This window comes from Peromyscus leucopus, chromosome 4 (genome assembly GCF_004664715.2).
Source record: "Peromyscus leucopus breed LL Stock chromosome 4, UCI_PerLeu_2.1, whole genome shotgun sequence".
NCBI classification, from domain to species: domain Eukaryota; kingdom Metazoa; phylum Chordata; class Mammalia; order Rodentia; family Cricetidae; genus Peromyscus; species Peromyscus leucopus.
In genome coordinates, this window is record NC_051066.1 from 81,822,871 (window position 1) to 81,837,080 (window position 14,210).

A 14,210-nucleotide genomic window follows, 5' to 3' on the forward strand; every position below is an offset into this window, starting at 1 on the left:
CAGTATCAAAACTATGTACTGATTTTAAGCAGGGAGATTTTCCTCTTCTTACCTGTCTTCAGGGTGTCACAGGGTCCCTGACACTGCTGCTGTCTGGGACCAGTGTTCTGAAGCATCCCTGCCGCTGCTGCCGGAGGGCTGAAGGTTTCAGGGATGTGATTGGATTGCCGTCTGTCGGCATCTCTTACTTTGTTTAGGAATGACCAGTGATGATCACAATGTATTTAATATTGACGGGGCTCCTTGTGATCCTACAAAGTGAGGTTGCTATCCAGCACCTGGAAGGAGAGCCTGAAGGCTGTGCTTCTGAGCCTGATTTTCCTGAGGACCTGGGAGCCACGGCATGTTCTGCTAGTCTGACCTCACCTCTTTGTTTCCTCTCTTCCTGCTATGGAGTAAGCTTTACGGACTGGCAGTCTTATGACACCGATCACCGTGGTTTCTTCACATGTTTTCAAAATCTCTAATTTGGGAGAATGGAGAGGAGTGTACATAGAAATCAGAGATCTGAAGTTGTGCTTCAAAACTAGGCTTTCTTTTCCAGAGGAAACCTTGAGAGCCATGTTGGCTTTGGATGCTTTCTATGCTGGGTGCTGAGGTTTCCCCATGGCTTTAGCAGACAAAAATAAGAGATGCCCATCATTTAGCCTTATTTACCAGTTTCTTGATTGAAAATATAGGCCTGGAGAAGGTGGTTTTGTCATTAGCCACAAACTAATGAGCCATTCTGGTTGCCCCTGTTTCCCATAATCCCTACGCAGGAGGAATGAAAAGTGTCAGGCAAGCCCATGTGGAAGGCAGATGCCCTGGAAAAGCAAATTGTTGGAATACCTTCTGCAATGATTTATAGCAGAAAAATAGGCTGCAGTTATATGATACTTAATTTTGAGGCACATTAATTTTTATTGAAGGAGTGGAGCAAGCTATCCTGGGAATCTTATTTATCCAGAGCAACACTTGTATATGATCATTTAAAAATGATGTGCCAGTGCCCCATTTCTGACTACCCTCTATTAATTCCCCAGCTACTTCAGCTTAATGCGTTATCCCATCCCTCACCAGCTCCTACAGATGTTGAGTTTGGACTTCCTTTCTCCTGTCCAAGCTTTGTCCTACTTCTTGTAATATAGCCAACACATTCATTCTAAGGCCTTGCATCAAGTTGACATACTTCCCTTCCCTTCCCTTCCCTTCCCTTCCCTTCCCTCCCTTCCCCTCCCTCCCTCCCCTCCCTCCCCTCCCTCCCCTCCCCTCCCCTCCCCTCCCCTCCCCTTCCAGATTCTCCTGGGAGGTAGTAGGCAAGAAAATTATGCCAACAGCTGCAGTAGAATTTAGGGAATGCCTTTAAAAAAGCCAGGACATGTGTTGTCATAGCAGGAGGCTGACACTGCCCCTCATGTCTCATGCAGGAGAAGCCCATGACATAGCCAGAGAAATATCTAGAATGGAGAATTCTGTTTCATAGTGCAAATGAAAAGGGACATATAGTCTAGAACTAGAGAAAAGATCACCATGGGTGAGGAAGTGGCTCAGGAACTCAAGCAACAGAGGAATCGTAGCCAGGCATTGTCAGGTTCTAACAGATTGGGCCTTAGATGATACACATTTTAGCTTGGGAGGAAGTCTAGAGTCTAGTCCCACCTGTGCTACCCACGTGGATGGTAACTACACAGCAAACAGCGGCATCTCTCTAGTAGTGGCTTTCTATATCCATAGACTGGAGCTGGGGGGCATCGTGTTGTTGTTTTTTTAATTTTTAATTCATTTTTAAAAATCTTTTTTCAAATGTAACCTTTCCTCTTATTGCAAATTCAAAGAACACAGAGCTGTTCTGGTAAATCTGGGAGTAAGTCCCTCCCCCCAGCCCTGTGCTTTTCTCCTGAGTCTTGCTTTAGCTCTGAGGAAACCTCACACCAGTATGCCAGCCTGCCCTGATGCATTCTCCTACCTCCGTGCTGTGATTGACTGGAGCTGCTTGAGTTCAGGATGCTGTGAGCAGGACGCAGTCCCTTTGCTTATGTTAGAGTGAGGACCTACACCTGATGTGCACATAGCTGAAGAAAACTGCATAACTGAAGATATCTGCCTGCATTGGGTGCTGCTGATACCTGTTCTTTGCTACATACACACACACACACACACACACACACACACACACACACACACACACACACACACACACACACACAAAGGGTACCCACTGGGCTCTAGGAGGAAACCAGAGACATTTCAAGGGAGTAAAAGCTGATAGGAGGAATAGAATTTGGATAGCCTCCTTATTACTCCTTTGTGAATGAAAGGCCAGGGGATGACTCCTAGAAAAGAGCGGGAAAGAAGTGGCATGTTTAGGATAATTCTCTAGAAGGTCTTACTTACCACCACGCACAAGCTGGAGGCTACCATGCTTCCTCTCTTTATCCCAATGGCCTTGTTGGTTCTGATAACACTCATACTGCTTAAGGATATATTGGATCATTGCCAGATTCTGTCATAGTTTTCAGAGGTTTCTTTTCCATTGTCTACTGTGATTCTTTGAGGGTAATGGTGTTGTGTGTGGCATCAGGAGTGATGTGATCTGTGGATGAAGTAATGGCTTATTGGGTGGCAGATGGGAGGGGTAGTCTCCATCATCATAACCACAAGTAACAGCTCAGCTAATGTCTGCTGAAGGACCAGAGTGCCCGAAATTGTTTAGGATCCCGTTTAATCCCACTAAAGTTTCTCAGTCCACGCTATTTTTTTTCCTACTTATATTTGAAGAAAGTATCATTTGAAAGGCATGGACTGGAACTTAGCTGGTAGACCAGATGTTGCAGTGACAAAATAGGACACTTTATGAAAACTTCAACTTGGAAGAAGATATGACATTGAGTTATATTTTGTCACAGCCTAGGATGCCAAGACTAGTTTCTGGAGTCTAAGAAGCTTCTGGCAGCTCTTGGACACGCTCATTCATTGTATCACTAAACAAATATGAATTGTGTGCTTACCATTGGAAAGTATTAAACTGAGTTCTTTTAGTCAAACAAGAAACCACAACCACGACCCATGCCTTAAATCAAGGAGGAGATGAGTCACACATAAAAAGCAAAACTAAAACCTGGAGCTCCAGTAGTGACCGTGTTTACTCTGACATGCATCTGCTTCTGAAGCTTTAAATCCTGCTCCTGCTGCCATCCTCACCCTGAGAACAAAAGGCAGCTGTCCAAAGTCAAACAGCTAATACACGGCAGAGCCTGTAGGGCCCCCACTCCCAACCCCATGCTCCTCCACAGCCCATGTAGTACTGGTTTAAAATTGAATCTTAAGAATAGAAACTTGAAAAGCGTGGCAAGACAGCACTACATAATATCTGAAGACACACGGAGGATGAAGGAGAGTGTCATAGAGTGGGACAGGAGGCAGAGACATCTGGGGAAGAAGAGAGAGGTGGCCCTAACAGCAGAGAAGGGAATCTGGAGAGTACAGCCTCAGCAACCAAGGGGGTGGATATTTGCAGAGACTGTGATGTCCCTGTGGTCAGATCAAGCCGGGTGAGAACTGAGAATCAGTTTTTCTTTGTCCCCCAGGCAATTATTAGGATGTTCCAGGAAAGCTTTTGGAGGATAATAAAAGCAGAAGCCAAATTGCCTGGAGTTGTGTATTATTGGTGTAAAACTATAGTGGCCCACCAGGCAATGCCAATGAGGGCCAAGCAGAAGCAACAGCAAGAGTGGGAAGGTCGGTAGAGTTTGTGAGCATTGCTGGATTTATTTATTTATTTATTTTATTTTCTAGGAGAAGTGGGAAGCTCTGAAGTGTGTGTGTGTGTGTGTGTGTGTGTGTGTGTGTGTGTGTGTGTGTTCTGCTTTCTAAATGTTAGTTCAGTTTTTTAAAAGTAAAATTCAGTTAAGAACTAAACTTAACATATCTGTAGGTTGAATTTATCATATCTGGATGCCTTCCAGAAATTTCAAAGCAAATTGCTGAAGCATCTTGATCTATTGAGGACCATGTTTTCAGAGGCATACCTGTTTAGATGCCAGTGGCTGCTTATTCTTATTTAATTGGGATGGGTAAATATGAACTCGAAACAAAAGAAGATTCCATAAATAAAGAACTGATGCCCAAGAGGGAAGATATTGAAGACCAAGGCAAGGTGTGTGTGGGATGAAAAGTCCCAGCTTATAGAAATACAAGTTGTAACCAAGATGGAGTAATGGGAAAGTGAAGACTAGGAAGCAGAGAAGCCTTTTCTCCTCCTTTGTCCACGTAGTTGGTAGTGCTGGGAGTTGACAAGAAACCCAGAAAAACGTTATGGTGTCTGCTTTGGAGGCTAGCAAGTGACAGGAACGTGAGGTGGCTCAGACTGTGCAGCAGCAGCAGCTGTGAGAGACAGTTGGCCTTCCTATCGTCACTGTTTCTTGAGGGAGCACAGTCTCACTCTGTAGCCCAGGTTGGCCTGGAACTATGTAGCCCAGGTTGGCACTGAATTAGTGGCAGTCCTCCAGACTCAGCCTCCTCAATGCTGTAATTATAGGCCTGAGCTAACATGCTCAGCCCAATGAGTCTCTATAATGAGACAGAACATGATGTTGCTGACCGCTTATCTGCCCACACAGAATCTTTAGCTGTCCCCTGAATTGATGGCTGGATTCTCATATTTCAGTTACTCATTTGTTACCATTGTGACATTGTTACTATACCTGTAACTTACCTGTACTGTTGTTTTTAAAAAATGTCCTGACAGTTACATATATATATACACATATTTATACATATATATGTGCATATTACATATGTATTTTTGTTACATATATATGAAAATAATGCTGTAAACACTTATACTAGCTTTCCAACTATGCATTTAAAAAATATACTAACTCCTTAACAATTTTACTGAGGGTTCCTTTCCACTTCCATCTAGAATAATCCTGTCTTTCATTCCCGGGACACACTGTCTAATTCCACTGGGTAGTTCTTTGGGTCCCACAGAGCAGGGATTTCTTCTGCGTTAAGAAAGTAGAATATGGCCTTGCTTTTTATTCAAGTGGGTTGGCTTAGATGGCCTGATCTGAATAAAATGGATAAAGGCAGGCACCTCTTTGTCTGACAATTTGAAAGTGATGCTATTTGAATACCAAGAAGCTTGAAGCTTGACTGCAGAGCCTTCCAAATTAATCTAGTCTTGTGGGGGAAAAAAAAAAAGAAAGAAAGAAAGAAAATGCCATCAAGTAACAGGAGATTTGTCAGCTGCCCTGCTTACGCTTTTCATATAAAACAGAAAGGTTGGCAGATTATAGATGAAAGGTCAGCTCCGCAGAAAAGAAAATCTGTCAGACAATCTCATAACACAGGTAACCCAGGGTGGAACTTGGAAACTGCTATTGGATTCTCGGAGTGAGATGAGTTTGTTGGCGGCGTGTAAATACCATCACCGCTCCTGCGGCTGTTCATTTTGGTGGCTCCTTCTCTAGCGGAGTCTCTGAAATCCGATTTAGAAGACGCCGAGGTTGCTTGCTTTCCTGGGGAGGATTTACTTCGCAGAAGTTTCACCTTTTATTTTTTGTTTGTTTTTGAACAGTTGAAGCAGGGGTGTAGTCGGGGGAGTACTTCTTTGCCCAATGTCTTCCTTAATCCCTCAGTCGTTCTAAACCAAATATCTAAAACGAGGGCATAGTGAGAAGCCAACACCTCTTATGAAAGCAGTGGTGACTGTTGACTGAGTTTCCGCGCCCATCATCATCACCAACAGAGGAGAGAGAGGGCCACAGTGTGGACTGAACCAGCAGCTAAGGTCCACTCAGACAGGACCTGCCTCAGATAAGATTGATGCTCGCACAAACATTTCTAGCCTGTTCTGACTTGAAGAACCTAGGTGAATCTGTGGGTGCATTATCTAACCACAAAGCTGTGATAGCAGAGCTGTGGGGCCTCATCGTTTGAGTGCAGGCAGTGCTGGGAATGTGAGGCCTTGTTAATCCATTTTCGTCTGTGCTTCAGGGGCAGGAATCGCGCAAAAGAGCAGCACCGTTCTAAGGCGTTTGCAACCCACATCACGCTCCTAATTGCCCAACTTGCATGAGCATGCCTCTGAGAGTGGCTTCCCACTTCTGTTGCACTCTTCTGGGCGGCCCTGAAAATAACCGGGGCCAGAGGTGTGTCGCACAGCAGTGTGCGTGGGTCAGCAGGTGTCCCTTGACCCCTGGCCTCCGTGGTTCTCACTCCCTCGCCCATTTTCTTTCACTGCCTTCCCCCTGCTCTCGAGCCTCTCCACTACAGCACATGATGTACATGTGATTCTGTCACCTGTAGAAACTGCAAACCAAGAGCTGAGGAAAACTTGTCACCTTATAAAACGTCGCCACTGTCTTAGAAGACACTTGTGCTAGCAGCTGCCTGTGCTTCAGGCTGCTGGCATGGCCAAGGCTCTACAGAACAGTCTTTACAGATTACTCTGTTGAAATCCAAGTACCAATGGCAGAAGTTACTGCCACTCCCATAAAAAGTTTCTCCCACTAGGCTTCCTTAATTAAATCATCAACTCTGGCTTGCTGGTAAGGATCAATTCTTACAAGAGTATTCTATTTCCTACTCAGGGTAACCTTAATTCTTCCCAGAATAGCAGGCAACATTAATTTTGCATCGGACCCAGGAGTCAAGGTGGAATTATATGTGCCACCATGCCACCCTTTTTTCCACTCCAAAATAAAATAAAATGAGCAATAGCCCAGTGGCGAAGTTTGAGAGATGGGTAGAGGCAGCAAAAAAGGCATTAATCTCAGGATGGGGATGGCTGCCTGGTTCTATCTCCCCTTGGAATTTTGGTTCTTATAGCATCATAGTGAGTTATTAATATGTATGACCTGTACTTTATTCAAACATTATAAATCTATGCAGAAGTCTGGTGTTTAGGTTTTCCTTTATAGCTTTCATTCTTCTTCCCAGAATTATCTCATTTCGATCGGGAAACTTTTGCATAAAAAGCGCACACCGAGAACTCGAATTTCCATAGCATAAATATTAAAAGGGGGTTAAGCTTTACAGTTTCCTCTCCCATCCCAAGGGGAGGAAAGTTGGCCTTCCAATCACGGCCCCTTAATAATGTTCTGTTTACTGAGAAGCCAAAAGGTAAATGTAAAATGAGACTTGCAATCTGACACCGTAGGTTCCTTATCTGCACTGTAGAAGGCTTGAATGTGCCACGTCTTTTGTTTGAAGGGTGGACTAAAAGCTAGCATTTTTGCATGCTGTTAAAAATACTTGGTTGTCTTATTTTCTGAGAACCAGACTGAGTCCAAGCCTTCTCTTCAGGATCATGGTCAGTCTTTTAAAAACCAAGACAAAAACTGGATAATTGTTTTGCATAGATTCTTCACAGGATCTGTAGAATCTGGAGGGCACTGGAGCCGGAAGGCTGGATTCCTTCTTAGTGGGTATTTCACCCCTTAGAGCTTCCTATCTCTGGTTTATTGTCACTTTTGGTAGCATAAAAGAGTAGCCATAAATTTTGATTTACATGGAAATAGAAAGAAATGTATGAGCATTTCATTCGGATGAGCCGTCTGCTAATCACAGTCTTGGCTGTTGTATTTTGTGATGGGAAATGAATGTGCTAATTGGTGCTTTTTTCCCCCCCTCTTTCTTCGTGTTATTACAGGAAACCTGCCATATGAATATAAAATTGTGATTGCTGGGAATCATGAACTGACATTTGATAAGGAATTCATGGCAGACCTCGTTAAACAGGACTACTACCGTTTCCCCTCTGTGTCCAAGTTGAAGCCAGAGGACTTTGACAATGTCCAGTCCCTCCTGACAAACAGTATTTACTTGCAAGATTCAGAGGTAACCGTGAAGGGATTCAGGATATACGGTGCACCTTGGTAAGTGCTCACTCAAACAGGTCAGAAACCAAGAAAACATGTTTGGGTCTTAACTGCTTTAAATGAAAATGGCTAGGGTGGAAGGGGAGTGATTGGTTTGACAAAACATATTATCTGCTACTGCTGAAAATCAAAGTATTATTTTCATCGTCAAACAGACTCCTTTAGGTTACAAGAATGAGTGTAAAGCTTTAGTAGAAACCAATGTAGTTTTGTAACTGATTCTCTACATGTGTCTGTCACATAGAAGTGTTTTTGAAAGACCACCTTGTTGCTCTTGACAGATTTAGCTACTCTGAACATTTCATGAGAGTGTTCCTCTTTCAGTTCTACTGGAAGCAGTTGTGAAATGCCTTGCATATAGATCAAGTTTTCCCATCAGACTGACCAGCTCTGTAGAAATAGGTTTTTGAAACTCTAGTCTCAAAGACCCCCCTTGATTCTCCTCCTTTCAAGAAACTGAAAAAAAAATGGTGTTTTTAAAGGGTCTACAGATGAGACAGATGCTCAGGCAGATTTGGAGATTATTGATTGACAGCACTCTACTAGGAATCTAGAACTGTGCTCTGGAACGCATGCATCAGGCATGTGTCCTAGGGGCCTCATAGGGGGACTCTGGAGCTTGGTTCTGCCCATTTTCATTGCCAGGTTTTAAAGAAATCACTGCACGTTGAACCTTAGATTTTGTACCTTTAAAGTGATGAAAACCAATAGTACCGTTTATCCAGCCGTCAAAAGATCATGTAGATGTCACTGTGCAATGGACTGAGAAGAGAGCCTGGTAATTGGTTTAGGATGACAATTACCATTTTTCTGCTCTTGGCTTTGCCACTGTGTTTTTGGGTAGACTTGGGCAAGTCACTCAGCCCAGACCAATGTTTCCATCTCTAAAATGAGAATGTCTGACTGGATTTATCTGTATCAGATAATTCCAGGACTATCTGTGTGTATCGAGCAGACCAACTAACCTTCCCCATCCTGGCTGGAAGAGCCCCCAGGTCCTTTGCTACAAGCCGAGGATAGGGCTTCAGGAAGAGTGGAGAGTGGGCTGCGATTGCCTCTTCACTCAAAGGTTTGGTTTCTGTCTGAAAAAAAAAAAATCTCTTTTTTCCCCCCTTACTAATTGGTATTCCTGACTGATAGGGGGGTATGGGCAGAACATTTTTGTTTGTACTTCAAGCTGACAATGACTACAAGTTTCTCATTAACTGGCATAAGCTGGGCAGTGTTCTAAGTCCATTGTTCTTATCAGTGGTCTAATTTAGTCTTCAGTCTGCCTAGAGAATTTAGGTACCACTATGATTCTCATTTGGCAAATAAGCAAACTGAGGCATGGAAGGTTAAATAACTGCTTAGGAAACAACATGGTAGTGGATGGTAGCCCTACCTGCAAGTCTGACTACGTGTGGCCCAGGGCTGAGTAGTGCTGGTCATGCTGGTGGAAATGTAATAACTAGTGGTCATAATTTGCAGGTTAAATTTGACTCTGTTAAAATCCATCCATTTATTTTTATGCCTGAGAAGATGGCAGAGGGTAATAGGATAAATTGCAGACATGAGTCCTGTTCAGCTGCGATCTGAAAAGTGATCTCAGGGTGAAGCAGGGTGTTGGCATCAGTGGTTCTGGATACAGGGCAGGATGTGAGCATTTTCCACTTCCCAGTCCCATTCTTAATGCAGCTTAAGAGTTGAAGAATGACCTCTGCTTGTCAGAGAAACTTGACGTGTTGGCTAAAATCATTTCTTCAAACTCATGTGGTATTTTTGAACAATCTTCAGAAGGCACAGGACATTGGGCCGTTTGTGAACAATCAGTGCTTTCAAAGACCCCAGATTGCTAATTACTGAAACAATGACGGGGTGTGGGGGAAGCATCCTCCATGGTTTAAGCTGATCTAAATCTGTTTAGGCAGAACTTAACTAAACAAAATTACAGCTGTGATGAATGAGGGGATGATTAGGATCCCAAGGCAGACATTGAAATGTCCCAAGATGTGAAAACAAATTGGTGACTGAAATACCCAGTATGATGGGTTATGACCTAGTCTGGGTGTTTGGTTCATACTGGAGACAAAATTTATATCAAAACCAGATTACTATCATTTAAGATTTTTTAATCATTAAAAAAATTAATTCAGTATAGGAGAAGGTAGTTGAAGCCAGAAACTGGGCAGCATTGATTTGTGTCTTGAAATGTTGTCCTGAGGTAGCATTCCATGTAGTGTGTATGCGATTTCCATAAGTCTTGACCCCTTGTTCCTGCTGAATACTTCTTTAAAAGAAGAAAATCTGTAGGTGGGATTTGGGGCATCTGTAGGTGGGATTTGTCCCAGCCACTGAAATTGTTGGTACTTTGTTTTTGTTTTAATCCAGAAAGCAGAGAGTGAGAGGAGAAGGTTTCATTCCACCCATTCTCCAGAGACACCAGTTGTTTATATGTCGCTCTGAAGGTGTTCTGTTTAAATGGAGGTTCCTAGGGCTACTGAACATTGACTTGGGGATTTCTCCCTGAGCGTTTCTGTGTGGGGAGGACCTTATTTCCCAGTCCTACCACATCCTCCCCAGGATCTGGGATGAGTTCTTTTGTCTTTGTTTTGTTTGATTTTTAACATCTCCCCACTCTGTTTTCTCATCTGTAAAATGAGCATCACTTTCCTCACATGGTTGTTTTCAACATAAACTTAATAGCCACAGCATAGAGAAGACTGCAAGTCTTGAGTTAACTTTTGAGAAGTGTGGCTGTTACCAGAAGCAGTGGACTAACTGATGCTCCCTGGCTTCTCTACATGACTATGTACCAGGAGTCAAATGGATGTGTTCTGACCTTGGTTCAGCCTCTGCTGATTGGGTGACACTAGATGAGTCATGTGACTTCTGGATTTAGGATATGAAACAGAAGAAATGATGTCTGTTCTCGGCCTTTTCATCCTTCAATCACATAAAAGTTCACCAAAGCTAGAATCTTCAAAGATAATACATATTGGTAGATATGGTTATTTTAATGTCTTATGTAATTTATGATCTCTTTTACTATTAAATATTTGGATAGAAGCAAAATTTTAGTGAAATTATGTCACAGCTAGTACATTTCTCATTTCAGGAGTTAAGGTTTTATCATTATTATTGTATCCCTGAGATTTCACTACAGGTAAATGCCTCCTCAGTAGCCCATAGATATTCCAAAACAATAGAAACCAGTTAATTTTGACTTCCATGCTTTCCAGTGAATTTTCTAGAGGAAACGTTAAGTTCTGAATTGATGATAGTGATAGTAGTAGTTTTCATTCAAAAACAAAAATCTAAACAAGAATCTTTGTCCTCAGGATTTCCATCCAGCCATCCATGGGTTTCTCAAAGCAGTTGCTGTCAGACCAAGGAAATTGCTCTAACTCTTGAATTTTAAAAGTATAACATTGGAGTGTAGCTGATTTTTAGAAGACATGCTTGGTGTGCACAAGGGCCCTGGGCTAGCTCTGTAGCATCATGTCCCCCATAAGATAAAATGAAATAAAGGATTGTTCCATGGTTTAACTTCAGAAAAGGAATAGTCATCTGCCTTCATTTTATGCTCATAAATTGTGTCATAGCTGAAAGCTTCCTAAAGACTAGAGCGAATCCTGTTGTTTCCCGATTCACAACTTAACAGGAATTTATATACCGGAAATAGCTGGCAGTGCATCTCAGCGTTCCTGAGTGTTTGCAACTGTAACGCGCCACACTGTTTTCTACATCTCCAATGCAGACGATTTGAATGTGATTGTATGGGTCTGAGAAAATCGGGTGTCCCAAACGGCAGAAGTTGTAAATGGGATGCCAGTCTGGAAGGAAAGGGGCTCCTTGGAAGGATGGCAAGTGTAGATGAGTTTTGCTGGAAGCTTCTTGGCCTCAGGGAAAACTTGGCAGGAATACAGTTTTCTGCATTCTAGCTACATTTCTTTACCAACTTCTTCCATGAACCTAAAGAAAAGCAATCAGCCATGCTCGTTAGATACTTCACTTACAGATTTTCTTAACTTCCGCCATCATTTCCTTGTCCCCCTTGGGGAGACAGAAGAGGGGCTTGTGTTCTCAGACAGCTGGAGCAGACTCTAGCTTTGAAAGCTCACAGGCTTCTCATGCCTAGTGTTCATGCTTGGCCTCCAAGATGGACCTTCCTTTCCTCCTTCTGGTGGCCCTCTGCAGCATCTTTCTCAAATGCAAAGAAGAGTTAGAGAAGAAAAAATTCTAATAGGTCAAACATCATCCACTGTGATAACTAATTGCTTGTCTGTTCATACCAAAGGGGAGGTGGAATTTTGAAATCGTCTTCATGCTTTTGGTTACTGAACCTGTAGCCAGCCTTTTAATGCAAGTAGGTTTTCAATTTAACTCACACACAGAACTGGCTGTGAAAACTGACTGGGTCTTCTTTTCTGATCTCATTGCTCTTTTGATAGCAAGATTCCTTGTCAAAGAAAAAAACAAACCCACACTTACTAAGGGATCGTCACGTCCTACTGCAAAAAGTGGACAGACCTGGCCCTAGCGCTCACTCAGACTAGAGCAGTTGTCTTGGTCCATGCTAGCCCACTCCTTGCTCCTCTGGCACAGAACTGGTCTCCCCTGGTGTTTAATGAACGTGAGTGGGGCTTTCCTATGTCTGGGAATTGGATCTCTTGGCTAACCAAAGGGTCAGGAACAAAGAGTTTGTTTTTTTAATGTTAGAATGGACACAGGTATCATTTGTCAGATTTAATAACTGTAGAGGAAGTACCTTAACTTCTACAGCAGGAAAATTAGATCAGGCCCAAGACTGGTGGTTCCACGGTGGCCAAAAGAGGAAGAGAGAGTCCACTGCCCTTCCTTTTCAAAGGAAGCATGAGTGGGGGTTCCCCCTCCCTCCTCTGTTCCCTTCATTTGGCATCATAAGCACGTTGAGTTCATCCATTCATTTAGGTGTAATTTCCTGAGCATTTCTCAAAGCCAGAGGTAAGTGTTGACGCCACTCTGTGGCATGGATAATTGTGTCTGCACACAGATCACTACAAGGTTGTTGGTGTTGCCTTGTTCTATCAGGGCAGCCAGGCTTCGTGGTTACCCTGTCAGAAAAGCTTCAGATGTTTTCATTTCCAATTATAAGTTCCGTAATGCATCATGTATTTTGCTGACAGTCTTCAAGTTCTTGAAATAGCAAACAAATTAACAGCAGATATTGAGTGAGAGGATTAGAAAACGAATTGGCAACTCATGATAGAACTCAGATACAGGAGTAAGTGGAATGGGTTCATTTATTTTATTTTCACAGTCATACTGTGTAATTAGCTTGGGGGAGGAAGGGAGGGAGGGAGGGAGGAAGGGAGGGAGGGAGGGAGAGGGGAAGGAAGGAAGGAAGGAAGGAAGGAAGGAAGGAAGGAAGGAAGGAAGGGAGGAAAAGGAGAATCTCACACTATCTCCATGTTCATGTGCTCCAATCAGACTCTAATTACTATTGGTTCTGTACACTATTTGCAGGGATTCCCAGCTTTTATCTAACTGAGTTCCAAAGAAATATTGGCACAGCAAAACATCGTGTGTGTGTGTGTGTGTGTGTGTGTGTGTGTGTGTGTGTGTGTGTGTGTTAAACAAATATGCACTCTGCTTTTACACGATTCTGTTTAAAGGCGCAGGCTAACATTTCATTTTGCTTGGCTCCAGGCCCACAGGCACAAACCTATGGCCGTTCTGCCCTGGTCTAGAGTTACAGGGCTCTGTTTACATTATTGCCTGTTTCAGAATGCAGCTGACTGCTCTTAAAGCCGCACAGGATCAGATTCACTTCTGGTTTTAACAACTGCCTTGTTTATTTGAAAAAGGGAGAAAGCAAAACCAATTGGCTTTGCTTCCTACCTCCCATTGATAGCCAGATCAGCACAGTAAATACTGCCTCCGAGGCCAGTTTATACAGAGTTTGTCGTGTTGGATCCAACTCAGACCTTTCTGCCAACAGCTCCAACCCGCTCATCCTTTGCAGCCTCTCCCTGGTGGAACCTTTACCTGATGTGGGGAGGGGGCTAAAGAACGATCTCTAGCACTCCATTAGGCTTGCACATGGCTGGGTGAGCCAGCAGCTCTGCAAACAGCACGGATAGATTCACATTTGGAAGGTGGTATTTCACTCAGAGCTCGTACAAATGATGTCTCATTTGGGCCACCTAGCAGTCCTCAGAATCACATCATTACTCACAAGAGTTAATAAGACCCAAGACTTTCAAGCACTGGTGTGTCAGGTGTTGTTCGGTATAGTTGCTTTTGGACAGAGTCCAAGTTAGGGCAGCAGGTGACTTGCCCGCAGCCCCAGAGCCAGTGTGAGAAATAGGACCTGGATCC

The 14,210-nt window shown here is 43.3% G+C and overlaps 1 protein-coding gene across 4 annotated transcripts in view; it reads left to right on the plus strand.

Moving 5' to 3' along the window:
* Mpped2 (metallophosphoesterase domain containing 2) overlaps window positions 1-14,210 on the plus strand; it is a 179,890-nt gene that overhangs the window by 86,777 nt on the left and 78,903 nt on the right. For all 4 annotated transcript variants that reach the window (XM_028877854.2, XM_028877850.2, XM_028877851.2 and 1 more), the window contains one exon: window positions 7,640-7,865. In XM_028877854.2, coding sequence (XP_028733687.1) covers window positions 7,708-7,865 — 158 coding nt within the window. In that variant the 5' untranslated portion in view covers window positions 7,640-7,707. The remainder of the gene's footprint in view (window positions 1-7,639; window positions 7,866-14,210) is intronic.